The sequence below is a fragment of the Cephus cinctus genome, unplaced genomic scaffold (genome assembly GCF_000341935.2).
Source record: "Cephus cinctus unplaced genomic scaffold, Ccin1 Ccin1_scaffold0143, whole genome shotgun sequence".
In the NCBI taxonomy this organism is placed as follows: domain Eukaryota; kingdom Metazoa; phylum Arthropoda; class Insecta; order Hymenoptera; family Cephidae; genus Cephus; species Cephus cinctus.
This window is the reverse complement of record NW_014332873.1, coordinates 281,122-298,437: the sequence shown is the minus strand read 5'-3', so window position 1 is coordinate 298,437 and position 17,316 is coordinate 281,122. Positions and strand designations below refer to the sequence as shown.

General features: G+C 40.7%; 4 protein-coding genes and 2 long non-coding RNA genes across 8 annotated transcripts; 2 read left to right on the top strand and 4 right to left on the bottom strand.

Annotated features, from left to right (window-relative positions):
• LOC112493741 lies at window positions 1-2,670 on the top strand. The gene is made up of 2 exons (XR_003058412.1): window positions 1-85; window positions 161-2,670. It is a non-coding gene; the product is annotated as an uncharacterized LOC112493741 (long non-coding RNA).
• Window positions 2,671-3,500: 830 nt separating this feature from the next.
• On the bottom strand, window positions 3,501-6,929 carry LOC107263228. Of its 2 annotated transcripts, none has more exons than XM_025080607.1 (4): window positions 6,679-6,929; window positions 4,945-5,103; window positions 4,626-4,879; window positions 3,501-4,567 (listed from the first exon to the last, which is right to left on the bottom strand). In XM_025080607.1, the coding sequence occupies exons 2-4, from the start codon at window positions 4,994-4,996 to the stop codon at window positions 3,794-3,796; spliced, it is 1,080 nt and encodes a 359-aa protein (XP_024936375.1). In that variant the 5' UTR covers window positions 4,997-5,103; window positions 6,679-6,929; the 3' UTR covers window positions 3,501-3,793. The 2 variants fall into 2 exon arrangements, with proteins under 2 accessions (XP_024936375.1, XP_015585662.1); XM_015730176.2 differs by lacking the exon at window positions 6,679-6,929 and adding an exon at window positions 5,891-6,053.
• Window positions 5,927-8,176, top strand: LOC112493742. The gene is made up of 3 exons (XR_003058413.1): window positions 5,927-6,240; window positions 7,742-7,961; window positions 8,038-8,176. It is a non-coding gene; the product is annotated as an uncharacterized LOC112493742 (long non-coding RNA).
• LOC107263229 lies at window positions 7,344-9,447 on the bottom strand. Its single transcript, XM_015730178.2, has 3 exons — window positions 8,589-9,447; window positions 8,031-8,428; window positions 7,344-7,953 (listed from the first exon to the last, which is right to left on the bottom strand). Exons 1-3 carry the CDS (start codon window positions 8,709-8,711, stop codon window positions 7,542-7,544), a joined length of 933 nt encoding a protein of 310 aa, XP_015585664.1. The 5' UTR covers window positions 8,712-9,447; the 3' UTR covers window positions 7,344-7,541.
• Window positions 9,448-9,691: 244 nt separating this feature from the next.
• Window positions 9,692-13,902, bottom strand: LOC107263207 (GATA zinc finger domain-containing protein 14-like). The gene is made up of 3 exons (XM_015730143.2): window positions 13,546-13,902; window positions 12,708-12,974; window positions 9,692-12,624 (listed from the first exon to the last, which is right to left on the bottom strand). The coding sequence occupies exons 1-3, from the start codon at window positions 13,591-13,593 to the stop codon at window positions 10,579-10,581; spliced, it is 2,361 nt and encodes a 786-aa protein (XP_015585629.1). The 5' UTR covers window positions 13,594-13,902; the 3' UTR covers window positions 9,692-10,578.
• Window positions 13,903-15,633: 1,731 nt separating this feature from the next.
• On the bottom strand, window positions 15,634-17,133 carry LOC107263215. 2 transcript variants are annotated; one of them, XM_015730150.2, is made up of 3 exons: window positions 16,991-17,133; window positions 16,166-16,389; window positions 15,634-16,098 (listed from the first exon to the last, which is right to left on the bottom strand). In XM_015730150.2, exons 2-3 carry the CDS (start codon window positions 16,385-16,387, stop codon window positions 16,015-16,017), a joined length of 306 nt encoding a protein of 101 aa, XP_015585636.1. In that variant the 5' UTR covers window positions 16,388-16,389; window positions 16,991-17,133; the 3' UTR covers window positions 15,634-16,014. The 2 variants fall into 2 exon arrangements, with proteins under 2 accessions (XP_015585636.1, XP_015585637.1); XM_015730151.2 differs by having other exon boundaries at window positions 16,166-16,400; window positions 16,991-17,056.
• Between the last annotated feature and the right edge of the window lie 183 nt (window positions 17,134-17,316).

Below are 17,316 nucleotides of genomic sequence, written 5' to 3'. Positions count from 1 at the left end.
CAATTCAGTGTTCAATGAACCGGGAAATGGAGGGATCGAGATTTTCGGGATGCAATTTAACGGCGGTCCAGAACGTAGAGACCCTGTAAGTGGATCGTATAAATAAAGCTAGTGAAGTAAAACTCTTGAAAAAGGTACTGAAAGAAGAATTGATTTACAGACAGCTCCTTGTTTACCCATTTCAATTAAAACGGTTTATCCACCAGTATATCCAATGCTGTTATCGGGTCTGGAATTTCCTGATTGGAAATCTAACGAGAAAAAATTCTATGCCACTAAATAAAAATATATATCCACAATCATTCATTTTTAAGTTTCCGTCGAATTTATCCTGCATCGACTGTATTTTACTTTCAGGTCTTCGACTGTTTTTAAATTCATTAAAAATATACCTACAATCATTTATCGATGACTCGGTGGATACCATGCATCCAGGCTTTGATCTTTTGATTTTCTGAGAAAATGCCTTTTTGATTGAGATGAACCTAAGCAAAGTTCACCTAGAGTTCCACGGGGCTTCAAGAGATTTCCTGACAGCGATAATATCTAAAGCTCTCACGAATCGTTTCCGTTCGCCCCTTAACAATCCGGATATTCATCTTATTTCTTTCCACAGTGGCAACATTGATTTTACGAGATCGACTGACTCTCCCCGATGACTCTCGATATCCTGGATGCGATATCGTCGCGGAACTCCTCGCCTCCTTTTGAAGTCACGACGAAACACGAGAACACGAGCGCACGGATTTCCGTCCCGCCATATCTGTATCGCTTTCTCTCACGGCAGAAGATCGAGGCAGCATTTATATTCGTAAGACCGAACAAATACAAGGAAGAAGCCGAAAGGGAAATCGCCGAAAAAAGAAAAATTACGCCCGTAAAAATTTACACTATAAACAGAGCCGAGGTGGCGGCTACGTTACGGAGGTGAAGCATCAGCCGGAAGCATTCAAGAAGTGAAGGATCGATACGGAAAAGTCATTCGGATACGAGGATTCTCGTTAGAATCATTCAAAGATTAAATTGACTATGTGGGAGTACTAATAAAAGATCTTTCGTTAGGTATACATATATATACAGAAAATCTCGACAAGCATCAATGTTGATTGGAAGATCGTGAACGTTCGATGATTTTATAATCCTTGAGATTTATTGACGGTATCCATCTCCCTATGTGTTACACCTGCGAGAGAATCATTACCATTCTACATACGGACCTATAGTGGATGACTTTACTGACCTCACGTCTTTCTTCTGGCGGTCAGAGAACTATCAACCTATTAATACACATCGTACATGATTCTCGTAAGCAAATCTACCCTTGCGTCATGTGCAGATACTACGTGATTATTCAACATAAAAAAAATTCATTGCGCAATCGCATTATCCTCTGGTCTAAACAAGCTTTATTTTTACAATCAAAATATTTGATTTTTTCAAAATTTTTTTTATATACAAATATTACATCCTGGATTGACGGTGCTTAAAAAATTGGCAAAAAAAATTTATACAAAGGGCAAGACTCACGAGCTGCCAACGAAAGCCCTTACAAGCACCGAGCAATACATCATTCATACGTGACGCACGTGTAATGCCGATAATCATGTTCGTTGCGTGAGGAAATATCTTCACATTTCTTGTATGTACACCCATCCCGCGAATCGTGACGGATAGTAATCTCGGATAAGCTCCGAGTGTTCTGTTACGCGCGTTTACCTTCGTCGATAATTTCCTAGAGTTGCCCATAAATATGTATGCGTACGAGCCTGAGATGCAGTTCACAATATTCACACTGTATATAAACCACACGAGTCGCAATGCTCGAGTAAAAAACGTGAAAAAAAATGTTCCGTCCATCAAATAAACATCAGCAAGATTCGCAGCTGATGGATCCGACCACGTGACCTCTTAGCTCCCGTCGAAAGATCAAGGTGACGTTGAATTCGGTTAGATGGCGCCACCGTAGCTCGGGGGAGTTTCGCAAGTAAAACTTTCTGTACTAACGATCTCGTCGTTTTGTAATACCCGAGGCTCGATTAAGTGTACCCGCACTTTTATTTCCTATCAGGAATTATCATTTGGTACCATCGTGGAGTATATATGGTTTTTAAAACGATCCACGCTCTCGATACTGCACCTCGAGGTAGGACTGCTTTCACGGCAGTGGATGCGCATCTGTTCTCTCCTATGGCTTTCCGACTCTATGCAATTCGAAATGTAGTTCAAGTCTGACGATTACCTGCACGATTACTCGGACGATTACGCCGGCGCGACTATTGCGTCTTACGTAAACTTTCTTCGAATGACTTCATACGAGTCTTCCAGCATCCCATTTAATTCATTTCGATTCTTTTCATTCTCGGCTCTGCCTCCTCTGTTTCTTCTTGTTCCTCCTATTCCTAAAGCGAGGGAGTCACTTGGCGTATCTCCGATACACATCTGTGCGGCGACCGCAGGGGTCACATCTCCGCCGATTATAATTGTCCAGGAAAATTACTTCACGAATCGCGGAAGCTTGCGTAACTTTCGTGCTTGCGTCTTCGGCCGAAGTTATATGCACATACTTCGATGTAACGCTAGTCCATTGCAGGCTATTAAGTTCTGCTACGAATATAGTTTTATTTACACCCCTTGTATATTACTCTTGAATTAAATAAATATCATTACGAAGGTGTGGCTGTTACTCATTAGCTATTTGGCAGAGGAAAAATTCAATTTCCGGGAATGAGTATTATGCATGCTGTGAATGTGTCTTATGCGCGGGGAATTTGAATTGATACCTGTAAAAACTCTAGGAAAACGTATAACGACTAAGCATTGTATACGTGTTTAATGAATATACCTATTACGAATAATAAGTGAAAATACTCGCTTTGCTGTGCTTCGAGAAGCGCGCATCGAATACGGCTAATATCCACGTCTTACGAAAGTGACGAAGGCTGCGTTCTTGGCAACGACAAAAAAAGTGGAAAAAAAGAAATCAGTCGCAAATCCGCGGGCAACCTTCTTCGTCATTCCACGAGTTTACTGGCGGCTTAGATTAATTTAATATACGTGAGAAACCTTGCTCAATATATATATATATATATATATATATATATATATATATATATATATATATTTCGCTGCTCTCCATTGTGACCAAGTATCCTGGCTCTTGACACCAAGCAGATATTATTTTTGTGCTTCTACGACCCTGCAGATTCTCCGGCTACAATTTCTATTATTACTAAACATCAGTACTCTATCGATTTCACGTGGATCTGAAATTGAGTATATGCTGTAACAATAGACATAATGACCAACGGGTCTTCCCGAGCTCCGCAGCGGAGTGAGCACGATCTTCGTGCTGTAGGTCGTTTATGTACTAAGAGTGTCTTTCTCCCACTGTTACTATGCCCGCCCCTACATTCTCTAACCTTCTAAAAGACTCTCCTACTTATCGCCTGGTTATCTTGTCCAGAGAGTATTCGTAGAAAGGGGAAAAAAGAGAAAAAAAATGACTCAAGTACCCAGTCATATATTTTGATTTTTTCAAAAATCCCAGAAAATTGATTTTTGATAATGTGCTTTCCATTGGGAATGAGCTTTCGAATAAAGCTCCACATTGCGTACCATATAAAAAATTATGTATATCGACGAAAAAAAATGTGTTCGACAAAATATTACAGTAAGGTCATTTTGACCATTGGTAATTTATTAACGTTTTCGAATTGTCTTGTCACGTGATAATTGATTTTTATTAATTTGTACTACATGCGAAGGTATCTCGATAAGATTTTGACAATCTTCCCTAACTGAACCGTCGTTGATAGTGCAACGTTATGTGCTTCATTCTCTCCATGATTATCGGACGAATTGGTGGTTCGATTCTACCTATCCCTTCCATTTGTTCCACAGTGAGACTGTCCATATCAATAGCGTCGCTCTCGTCGGCGAGTACAGCGTTTACTATCCAATATCCGGTGAGTATTCCGTATACAGAATATTTTTGTAATTCACTGTTAAACCAGTCCGTAGTCAAGTCCGAAATATTAGTTTCAGGTACGTGGAGCCGACGCAATTCGTAAATGAACTGACGATGATAAATTTCCACGAGATCGTCGAAACTCTCGTGGATGACTTCAGCCTGCGCACTGGAATACACGAAGTAAAGGAAGTCTATGGCTGCGGAGGTGTGACGCACGATTTGGAAGTCGAGCAACTTCACGTCCGTCACTCTTCCGGCTGCGTCGTGCTTAAACAAGATATTGTTGTTCCAGGCGTCGCCGTGGGACATTACGTCGTATTTGTCATTCCGAGCCAGCAACAATTCACGCATCACGTCGTACGTATTCTCGATGTAACGTTTCACCAGTTCTATACCCGCCGTCAGCTCGTCTGTCTTTGGCTCGATCGATTCCAGAATTTTAATTGCATAATTCAAACTAAAGGCAATGGACGAGCCTACGGCCGGACGTGAATCCTGAGGAAAGACAGCTTCCTTCAAGGGACTCATCAGGCTTTTGAATCTTTGGGGGTCACTGATCTTCAGGGCCAGGGACCTGGCGTGCAGGGATGCCAATGTCTGTGGAAAGACAGAAGAGGGTGAGTAATGATTTTTAAAAAATAATTATATCTCGTACCTTGACTACCGCTGTACAATGTTCCAGATCCAATAAATTACGTCTCTCGTTAACGACGTAACCTCGCGACTTCAAGTCCTCCATTATTATCCTCTCTGGATCAGCGTAAATGCACTGGGGTGCTATGGGACCAAGATGCGGAAGTAACTTCTGGTAAACGTGTGCTTCGTTGTGAAAAAATTCTTCGTTCCTTACGAAACTTGCGATTGGCCTGTGACGCGGGATCCATTTGGTCATGAAGGATTTCTCGTATGCTGCATTGCCAAGTCCATTTAGTCATTAGCTACTTAGCGTGACGAGACTGTAACGAGCCACTTACGTTTCCCATTGCCATATTTTCCAATGATCTTTGTCCTCAGCACAATGGACATGTAGTTGTCGCCGATTTTTGATCCTGGCTCCTCTTCGGCATCCTGTACCACCAGATCTTGGTCCTTCTCGAAGGTCCTCAGGAACCCCTCGAACTCCTGCTTGATTGCTGTGGGAATTAAAGTGAAATTGAGGCTTCTGGGAGATCGATCATCTGCAATAGGTAAATCCAACGTCGAAGGACTCTTATCTGTTAGTTTCAATTAATCAGTCTGATCTACTCGGATCGTCATATGTCATTGTGGAGACACGATAAGGATACTGGTGCATCACGTTCCTCGGCACTGGCCGTAATACCCACTGACACACCGGAGCCGTAAATCAAGGTCTTGTCTATGACGCGTATAAATGCTCCAGGCTGATGTTATCCTATCAAGTTTATTTATCAAATTTTCTTAAATTATGGATAGAACGAGATCTGGCTCAGTTGGTGACAATGGCACTGACATGTTGGGAATAAAATTTTTGAAATGCGCAATGCAAAAAACACTTCGAACGTCCCACGTGTCATGCCAATAACAGTCTGCTTGCAAAAGGGTCTTCTTATTGTAGATTCCAATATTTATTATCAATTTCCAATATTTATTAGATACAAAGTTGGTTTTTTTTTTTCTTAAAAAAAAATTTTATTTTTTTCTATTTATCCCCCTTTAATCTCCAAAAAATATTGTCGACTATTGTCATATTTATTTGTCGAATTTTTTTTTTCAGGTCGATTCGTTCCATTTTCGGAGAGTGCACTGTCACGTATTTTTATCTTCATTGTGCGCGGACACGACGGATCGCCAAGAATCGGATGACAGGTGGATCTTTCGCGGTTGCAGTTTCGCACGAATCGGTGAACGCGAATGCCGAGACGTCGATTGCCGATCGAATGTTAGGTTGCGTATTCGTACCTGACATAGTTCGCTGCTCCATTTCTGTACTGCACTAGGCCTAGGCCAACAACGCACTATTCTGATAACTATGCGATTGCGATATTAAGTGCAATTCAGGGGCCAGATAAATGCACTGGCTGCTAAAGCGCACCCGTTACGCAGAATGCGGCCGCTCCTTGGGACGCAGGAGGCGGGGGCACAATAGGCGATCTTTGGTTCTTGCCAGTTTTACATCGTCACGGCAATTCCTGCTTGGCCATCCTAGAAAATTATGATTACTTATCCCGGCTGCCAGTGACGTATCTCCCGAGGATATCATTGTCACTGTCGTAGGAAGAGTCGACAAGGCCGCTCTTATAATTACCATGGTACATAATATACATATACACATTGTGCAATTGCAAATGGCATGACATAACGTTATAATAAGCTTCGCGACGACCCAATCGTAACGAACCCATAAAGGGTTCAATAATGCGTCATGGGTTGATCGGGGATTGCGTCATACGTGGGATCCTGACAGGTAGAAAAATTCACAAAATTTTATCCTCCCGTAGGTGACACGTGGGCGAAGGAATTTTTGGGTAAAGGCAAAAAAGTCACTTTATTGTACATCCAATAGTACATAAAGTTGTTGTCTATTGTTATAAATCGTTCGAATTAAATTTTTTGCTTTCCATTTTTTCTATTCTCCATTCTATTTCACAATTGCGTAACGACAATAGTTTACTTGTCCTTCGCTGATCTCTCGACTAGGAAGATTACTCAGGGCAAATATTGTGCTAAGCGTTAAGATCACTTTTTACTTTTCACCGTTATCGGAACTCGCTGTAAACCTTGAGGACAGATCTTCGGCAAGTTACTGTATCTTTTTGAGATTTACAATAGAATTGTCAGACACTTTTGCTATGATATGGTTGATAAGAACTTATGCGATTTTACAATTTCCACGTGCAGTTTTTTTTTCACTTAAAATTATATCCATCTTTATTGCACGATATCTTGAGATTTTTTTAATTTGATTTGGTTTTTAAAAAAACGTTTTTTAATGTCAATCCGTCATTGTGATCCTTTATCGAACTGGCGCGGACAAATGATTCTAATGACGATCAATCCAAACTACTACTCAATTCAGATCTGGTTACTCGTCTAACGGTTGTTGTGATTCGATATTGACATTTACTCTGATAGTGATAACGAATTAAAAAATGGAACTTGATAAGACTCGATCAAGAAACTTGCATAAAATAACACATGGGATCATTCTCGTTCTTCCGTTTACGTATCTATTTGCAATATTCATTATTTATAACTATGACACTTGATAATGACAATGTTTCTAACACGCATGAAGATGATAGCTACACATAAATGATATTCACATAACCGGGAAACGTGTTTTCCGCGTTGCATCTATTTTCCTTGAGCGAAATAAAAAGTTGCACTACGTTTTAATCAGAGACAAAATATGTAAATTGCATAAAATTTTTGTTGTCTTTATTGAGCGCTGAGATCCACTATTCATTTGTGTGAATAAATTAATATACAATAAAGCATATATACAAGACTGCGTGTACACATCAGTAGCCGGTTGAGAATAAATAATTAGTGATACATTGAAAAGTCAAGAGATTAGTTGTCGGAAAATTGGTTGTGCCGATTTTCAAATTTAAGCGGGAAGATACTCGCGGTTTATTTCTTCAATTTCTTGATGGCCACTAGGCTGGTTTCGAAAATTCGCAGCGGTGATTTGGCTGTTATCCGGAAGGGCAATGCCGCTTTGCTTGTTGAAGGCAGGTCCTTGGGTACCCTGAGGAACTTCCGGGACTCCATAAACAGGATTAAGGGGACGAGCTGTGATTTTTTTAGGAACAGGACGATCTGAGTTAAATGGATTAACCGGACGTGGGGATCCGTGTTGAGAGAATTTGGATGCGACGGGGTTGCGAATGGCGGGTGTCTCTACGGATATGATGTCGAATTCATTCTGGGGACGAGCAGTGCTACCAACCCCACGATGACCATTCGGATTACCGGCAGAGTCATAACGGTATCCAGAAGCTCTTCTCTCAGCGGCTTGTCTGGAAAGGTGAGATAAAAAATACAAATTTATTTTCCCTCTCAAAATATCTTTAGTAAATCACAATTTTCGTATTACCTTTCAGCCTCCTCCATCGCCTTGACGATGATCTCGTTAATGGAATAGAAACTCTGAGCCTGAGAACAGTCGACCTGGTTCCACCATTCGCAGACCAGTCGCTCCTGATTGAAAAGTGTGCCGTTGGGACAGAGGAAGGAGTCCTTACGTCCACCATTTTGACATATGTGGAAAGCCTGACACTGAGCTTCCGTGTCTGCGTAATATCCAGGATATTGTTGCTGTTGGCAATCGAAACGAGTTTCCGGGACTTCGTAGAAGGTCGGGTAGTCCTTGCCGGGTTCACCGGGTATCTCACCACCGGACATCTCCTCGTTATCTCTGAGAAGATTATTAGCGTAACCCTGGCTGTAATCCAGCTGTCTCGCTGGATTATCCCTTGGATATCCGTTTTGCGCCTGTGGAGAATATCAGGAGGTGCAAGCATTGATTATAAAGTACTGGATGATCCCGTAGGATCACACTGTGGGTTATACGACTAATTCACATATTCACCAAAGAAAGGCCCAACGAAATTAAAATTTTTCTTAAATATTCTCAATCTTATGGCGAACCCACCTGAATGACGGAAATGGCAGACAGGATTACGACAGCGCACTTGAAGGCCATTGTGGTCTGGTTAAAACTATTTGCTTTACCGAAAGATGCTAGCTGATGTTTGATGTTCTTCTCAAAAATCATCTCCTTTATATACGATCTCTTTCTGGGGACCAAGTCCGTAAGGTTTTAAACGATTCTTCCCCACCAGTGGAAAAAAAAGAAAATAATTTAGACTCCTCGCGGTAGCCTTTGGAATAGAGGCTGGCGAAAGTGATCTGTATTCGGCAATTAATGATGTAATCAAGAAGAGGAGGCCATCTTCTTCATAGTCGACATTGTAATCCGTGACCCGATTCACTGAAGATTGAGTACGTAGATGTGTCAGCGACCGATCCATCATAAAAATTTAAGCGACGTGAATGATACGGTCAAATCATAAAGCAAACGTGAATGAATTGCAATGATTTTTTAAAGTGAATGCATCTTTTACTATAGTGTAGATCAAAATGACATGTATAGTTCGTCCAATCGTCTAACCTAAAATCATTGTTACACACGGTACAATGATAATTTTGTGTACAAGAACGAAAATCGCGCCGCAGGGTATTTTCTTGATAGGTACATATAATCATTAGCGGCTGTTACGAAATCTGATGAAATGTACCTAACAACGTTATTGTATCATCCTATGATTTCTCTAATCGCGGCTATGCAGCGAGATTCTCGTCACTCAATGATTGCTCTTATGAAAGTTAGTTGCCTACATCAAACGGTATTCGCATATAAAATTCGACATTATATAGGTCACTGATTCCATTCAGAAAATGCTACCAGGTATATCTAATGCCATCATTTATAGTCTCTTCAGTTAAATGCAAAATGACTTTAATGATCAATAAAATCCCAATTTTCATAATTTTCAGTAGCTTCAACTAATTAACCTTTTTTATCATTTCGAATTCGTTTATCATCTTTTTTATTATTCACGATATATACTGAATTATTAACGTCTACGGTACTGGCACAGTTTACGAGATCCGTAGGGTCCGTGACGTTGCGTGGGGATCATGTAACTATCCCATATTACGCTTTTAATGATTACCCTGGCTGCATTTAGCCTCTCCTACTCTCTCCTTCTAACTACTCCCCTTCCTCCGTAGAGACCCTCTTACGTATTCCTACGAACGCTTCTGTATACCAAGTTTCCTCTCTGCCAGATGATTTACGAAGATTTCCACACCACCTCGTTTTCGCAAATGAAGACAAATCTGCGAAGCATGTCCGCTCTTCGTAGAGTCGCAAAGTGCACCGAGTTATAGGGCGTGCCAAATTGACTCTAGTCCTTAGTTACTTGCTCGTCAACTTTCTCGACTGTTGGCTCCTGTTGGCCATTTTTGTCTTTCAAAATTTCATTAATTATTTTCGACTATCGTACTTTTGTTAAATCAACGAGGGCTCGAGAAAAATGATAATTATTTTTTTGAATAGCCCAATGCAAAATAATATGCAATTTAGTGTTTTTCTTGAGTCCATGCGAAATTTACATACGGCGTCTCGGAAATAGGAGGGTTGTAGAAAACAAAAGAAACTATGAGAGGCTGCCGTTCTTTTCTTAATGAAGCAAGTAGCATGCAATTGTTCTCGGGTTTCATTATAGACGTAGGATGTAACTATGAGAGAGACGCTACGCTTCTTTTGCTTATTGCGTGCATTCTGATTGTCTGTTACTACTGTTCTGCATACGTAAAGATGCTGTAATTGACATAGCGTGTTATGCACGAGCCACGCCTATCTCGACCCGAATCGTGCCAGACTTTTCTTAATCGTTAATGCGTTAATCGTCATTGGTTAGATAAACGATCCGTCGTTTCTTTTCTTTCCGTTTATCGCTATATTTTTATTATTCAATAAAATATATACACGTTAGATGTAATATAAAGTTTATTGAATTCCTAGGTCTATTAAACACATTAAATAATATATGTAAAATTTAATTTAATTTATTTAATTATAACGCTGGAAGATACCTCGTACGATCTTCCATATGTCTTTCCTCTCTCTCGTTACCAGAAATCTTAGGAGGCAGATAATCGATATTTTCAAATTCATTTACATGACCGTTTCTACAATTAAATTTTCCAAAATTATTCTGTACATTTTTAATATCTTTTACAAATTTTTCATTGTCTTCATTTCTCGCTGAGTCCGATGGAAGGTATCCTTGATTATGTTGAATCCAATTTCGTTTTCCAAAGGGAGGAAGGTTGCTTGTAGAACCATGAGTTTCATCCCTTTGTAAACCACCCTTATAGTCTCCATGTTCGTTAAAGTTATCAGTTGTGCTAGCTACGCCATTACCGTACCCTGTACTGATACTAGTGATTTCACCAGGACTAGTAGTTCCTGAGGGAGTCTTAGTTACTAAGGACGTTCGTCCTTGCCCAGTGAGTATTCCATTCGTGTTCGGATTCGGCCTAATACCAGGGTATCCATTATTCGCATTTAAACCGAATCCTGGAGATCCCGTCTCCTGTCTCGGGGGTCCTGATGGATATTCATTACTGGGATAATGACCATTGAAATTCAATGAACCCGTTCCTTTAACTCGATCATTAGGAACGTCCTGCGATTCCACGGGAAGGACAGGAGCAATAGTACCGGCTATTGCATTGGAACCAGGCAACTCCCTGTTAGATCCTGGATACCCATTGCCAATTCCACCCTGTAAACCACCGGTTACCCTTTGAACTGTTCTGCCTGCATTTTGCCTATGGCTGTTATCAGGAGTCAAAATAGACTTTGATGGATCCTGTCGAAGTTCAGGTGGTATATTGTTACTGGATTCACATTGTTTTTTACGATAATCTCTGGATGATTCCGATAAATGATTTACGTTATTATCCGAATAATTATTTTTTGGAAAACCATTTATTTCGTATCTATCCTCGTTTTCATTCGGATACAGATACCTTATCCCAGGTCTCGATGATCTTTCTCCAAAATGATTTTCATTCTCAATTATATTTCGCCCACCAGACGTCTTCTTTACGTGACCAGGTATCGGATGATTATTTTGCTGATAGGACTTATCAAATTTTTCACGAAAAAACGAAATTCCTCGTTCATTACCGGAATCGTTTTCTCCCTGTGATCTTGGCCCATTGACAAAAAAGCCATTTCGATCATGATTTCGTACTGTATTACGAAAATGATTAATTACTTGTATACTTGAAAAACGATTACTATTATGATCATTATTTTTATCGTATCCCTTATCAAAATTCATATCCCCCTTAGACCTTTCGTTAAACAAACTTTGGTCGTTTCCCGGTGTCAGATATTCCCCCTTTTCAAAGTTTCTCCTGTCTTCATTAAGATCAAAATGATCTCTACGCGCGCCATCATTGAGCCGACTGTTTCTATCATTCTGTGAGCTAAATATCCTCCGAATAGAAGGACTCTCCTCGTAACCGTCCAAACTTTCGTCCTTGCGTCTCGAATGGTATATACTCCGATCGTAATCTCCCTGGACCGAATGATTCTCATGGGATTCCCTATTCTCGTTGGTCTTATCTCGATTTTTCCATCTTTCCTCAAGCCTGCCAACATCCTGTCCGGAATTATTTGAAATCTGTTGACCGGGATCCTTCATGTTGTAGTTTCCGCTCGGACGATTTTCATTGCGTTCAATATTCCTAACGTTACTTTGATCACCATGAATTTCTTTATCCCTAGTATAACCAGAAGCACCCTCGCCAGTTCCGGCCAGTGACAAATCGAAGCCCTCGTTCAGGGTCCTGCTTCTACCATTATAGGATACAGAAGAATTCTGATGGCCATCGTTCGATGAATAATCATGTTCCGGATGTTGCGACTCCGGACGACTACGTTCGTTTCCACGATTATTTCTTGCATTCAAATAATAAAGTTCAGTCGCGTCGTCGCACTCAAAGTCGTACCACCAATCGCACACGAAATATTTTTGATTGAATATACTCCCACCGGGACACAGGAACGAGCTTTTTACGCCCCCTGTGTTGCAGACGTGAAATACCTAAAAATGAAAAAAAAATTTAATTCAAAATTTTTGAACCAATCAAATTTTTCGTACGCTTTATCAGTATATTGATTTAATACCTGGCATCGTGTTTCGACATCTGCGTAATATCCTCCAGCTATTTTACCTTCACAGGTAAATGACGTTTCCGGTACTTTATTCAAATTCGGATAGTCCTTCTCAGGGATCCCAGGCACCACGCCCTGCCAACCTTTACCATTCAATTCATCAGCAACCTCGGAATCAAGTAATCCTAAATTTTCCAAAGTACCTTTGTCCTTGTTGGATGCTGCTCCAGGATACTGGCTTCCATATTCTGTATCTTCATATCTTTGCTGGGTCAAAGGCTACAATGAGAAAATAAATTTTTAATAAATTTATGGGTACGCATGCAATATTATTAAAAATAACTATAATTTCAATAGATTCGATACGGCTAATGGAAGCGTAACGAACAGGAGAATCGCGAGGATAGAAAGTGGATCTCTACGTGTTCTACATTTCTAAAAATATTGTGCAACCTTTCTGCAAGTTGCAGTCCGATAGATAATGCAGCTGGTGCTTCATTTCACACCACTTGCGCAATACATCGACCGCTCGGCTCCCGCAACTCGATGCGTCTAGATAAATCATTTGGACATTCTATACTAAATTACGTCCCCCTACCCACGAACCTTTCGAGTGACGAGTGGGATGGATGATACGTACAAAAATTGTGGATAAAGTAGAAAACTGTATCTCGACAATAAAACCGCAGAAGATCAATACTAAAATTTGTGAAAGAATGATCGTTTGAAGAAAAACAAAAATTGACGAACCCTGTATATGATTAAACAGCATAGCGTAGGTATTTTGATTTTTTTTTGTGTGAATCAGTTCATTTATATTTTTCGTTTTTCAGATATCAAGACCACTTACCGACTCAGCTGCCACCGCCAGGAGCAATGAGGCAAGAACAAGCAGCATATTCAGTGGAAATAACGTTGAAATACGAGGAAGAAGAATTGTTGAAAAACACGCAAAGTTCTAACGTCTAGCACGATAATGTTATAGCAGGGTGAATGCCGTGCGGTTTAAACACTGTTATACTCCTTTGTATAGAACGAAGAAACTATCCGAGCACTCGGTGTGATTGACCTTTATGGGTACGCTCAGTGCTCTTGGTATCTTGGAATCGTCCTCGTGACACGGATGCACTAACCCGCTGTGGATCCTTTCGCAGCCGGTCGGGATCGTTCGATAAGTCGATGACTGGCAAACTCAATGATCGGTGATCGGGAGGATCGAAGGATCGAGCACTCCTCGGACTCGTCTTCCCGATCGAGCACGGAATGTGAATCTGCCGGGATATAACGTTCGCCATTCGCATTTATAGTGCATCCCCACGAGTGCTCGAATTTCTATTTATTCGATATGGAGATACCATTGCCAATGAATCCAAAGACGTTCTAACGTACGGGTGAAGCATTGCGAGCTACTTCGGTAATAGAAAACTGTCGCTATTCAGGCTAAAGTAAATCTAGGTACTAAATAAGGATGAAAAATGAATTTTCATAATTTTTACTCTCACTCCAGATCGATTCGATCATAGAAGAAGAGTAAAAGTAATTTTTATAACGCAATATGCTAATTCTTTTCTTTCTCAATACTCAATAGGATGTGCCTGTGTCAGGCTTAATCAGTCAGAGTAAAACGGCCATCTGTAGAACCGGCGACTAATGCGTCACAGGCCTCTCACTAATTCCACAAAGGGCATCACCCATAAAGCAACCTTAGACTAACACAGATCGGAGACTGTTCTCGATACCCGGAGAATCTCTATATTAGCAAGTAGTTCCCTTGTTAGATATTCAAATGGCGTACGCATCCCATAAATATCCAACAGGATACAGACTCCTTTCAAAGTACCCAAATTTCCTCCATACAAAGTAAACACCCTGTACACTCTCTAACCAATCCATCCTCGCTACGCATTAGATCCCAGATTTCACTGATCAATTTCCCGGCTATCGATGCATGCCCTGCATCTTCCATCCAGCTTCCCACGATCCTCGGTCGTCCTCGTGCCGCCAGCCAGTCATCCCAAGAGATCGAATCTGGTGGAGATCTTGAACACGACTGTTCCCTCGGCACCATTGGCTTCCATCCATCAAAGATTACAACGCGTACTTCCTTCTACAAGACAGCGGGATCCAGTCCCCTGTTTACTTTCCTTCTTAGTGCAATGAGATGCAGATGCACCAGATACAGGGAAGTGCACTCTCGCCAAAGTGCTCGGCCGCGCGACTTCTTGCTTTATTCGAAACATGCCCGTGTCTATGTAGTCATAACCAGTTACGTACCTGACCGTATACATATATCTTTGATCTAATTCGAGATTATCCTCAGGGCAGACGAAGAACTTCGTCTCTCGAATATAGATCGTTTTACCGTAGTCTGAAATATCCCTATGCTACCTGATTACGTCCACTGGCTATCCCTTGAGAAATTCGATGCTCTGATGCGCAATAATTAATTCCGCTATTGACTGAGCTTGCTCGGTAGCTCAGGGGTGGCTGCTTTCCGTAGTCTTGATATTATCTCAGAACGGTTTCTCTGAACGATTATTTTCCCAGAAACCTTGCTGGTTTGTAAGTCTAGTTACAGTCGATAGTAGAGCTAGGCTTTGTAACAAGGCATACAAGACGTTTCACTAGGTAGAACAATGTTTCAGGTTAGTTTCCAGACCACAGCTCAAAGTTTCTCATGCAGGTTGGTCGGAGTCTGGAAAACGGAGGACGGAGAATGGGAGAATGTGAATGTCGCCTGGCGATATACGTCACGCTGTACACTGTAGTAAATCTGATTGCCTTCGTGCAAGGTGCTCCTCGTGTCGCACTTTCGGAACCCTGGAATATCTCTATGGGATTTTTCAGTTGAATTTACATACGCTTACTTTGTCACTGCTTATGGGGCAATTGTGTTTCCTTTAAGCTGACTTGGAAAAAAACACATTTCCATTTTTACGAATGAGCTTGCTGTATTTATAACTTGAAATATACATGAAGTTCAGTCCGAGTCCTTAGACCGACGTTTATACGCAGGTGTACAGGGTTATGAGATGTAACAAAAATGTTTTTTCTTTGAAAAACATTATTATCTGGAATTAAGTATAACTCTTAGCTAAATAAAAACAACATTTACTATATCTAGTATAGGCACGCAATTCCAATTGGAATATTTTTGACATTCATCATTCGTTACAAATAAATATCTTTCATTCACTCTTCTATACGTTTGCTATAGTTGTATGATTTATGTAGATGACAAAAATTGAAAAAATATTTTTGCAACATTGCGAGACAAAATTTAATTCATTTTCTTCTAGGATTTGTCCTTCGTAATGGTTCATCTTCTACGTGCCAGTCCGGCGTTATGAAGAACGTCGTAGATCTTCTCACGTGGAATCTTCTCAGCCTCGCGATCGATCACCTGTGAGAATATTTTAATTTATTGATCGAAATTCTTTTTCAATTCTTCATGCAAACCTCAATCTCACCTGCATTTCCTTATTAGCGAACCAGGACTCCTTCGCAAGACCAGCAGCGATCCTTGGATTTTCGTAGAAGGAATTTTTCAGTTCGTTAGGCAGAGCGTTCTCCATGGCTGAATTGATGAGGACTGCAGGATGGGCGTAGGGTGTTTCCGGATGAGCTAGGAATTGAGGAGCTGCAGCGCACAGGCCCAGCAATCCAAGTAAGGCGATCACCTTCATTGTCATTTCTGAAATGAGTCTGATTTTCAGAATTTACGTGAATTCTATATTTTCGTTTATTAGTCCCACTTTATTGGCAGAACTGTCTCGGCTCCTTACTTCATCGAAAGACATTTTAAATCATCAGCCTTACGTTGAAAATAATTTTTAAAATAAACATCTGAGATCGTACACACGTAATGCTTTTGATGACTACTTAAAATGAATTAGCCATTAGTATCTTCGTATACCTATTAATAATTACAGTAAATCGTAAATAACTGAGATACTTGCACGCAAATGCAAAATTGCGTACGTGTTACTCAATGCACTCATAATTTACATTCCAGACACGACTCATCGCACTTTCTTAATTCATGAACTCAGTGAAAAGAGTATCGAATGAAAAATTTCGTTTTATTATACGTTTTCGAAAATTGTAAAATCCAAAAAATTTCGACATATCACACAAACCGTTGAACACATTAAAAATCCCGAGGGCTCGTTTTTAGGATAATTAACACAAATCAAAATGGTCACGGTGCACAAACTTAATTAAGCCGATTGTCGTATATACATATATATATATATATGTATATATATTTTATTGTAAAGTCTCACAACACTCACCTTTGAACCTCAGCTCTAAGAATTCGTGAATAGAGTTTCGCGTGTGCGTCTAACTGAATGCACGTTCCGTGACTGTGTTTCCTTATATACGAGAGCGGCTCGATACTCGAGGCGAAGCTTGAGGTTAAACGTGAAGTCCCACGTTGACCAGCAACCCAGGGAACCTGCTGGACCTTCCGACGACCCTCGTGGTTCTCGGTAGACGGTAGATGGTAGACGTTAGTGCGTGACAGGAGACGAGGGCGCTAACCTTTGTAAACTCAGTCAAGGATGCCACTACGCAAAACCCTGAACGATCCCGAGCAAGTCTGACGGTTGGAATTTCC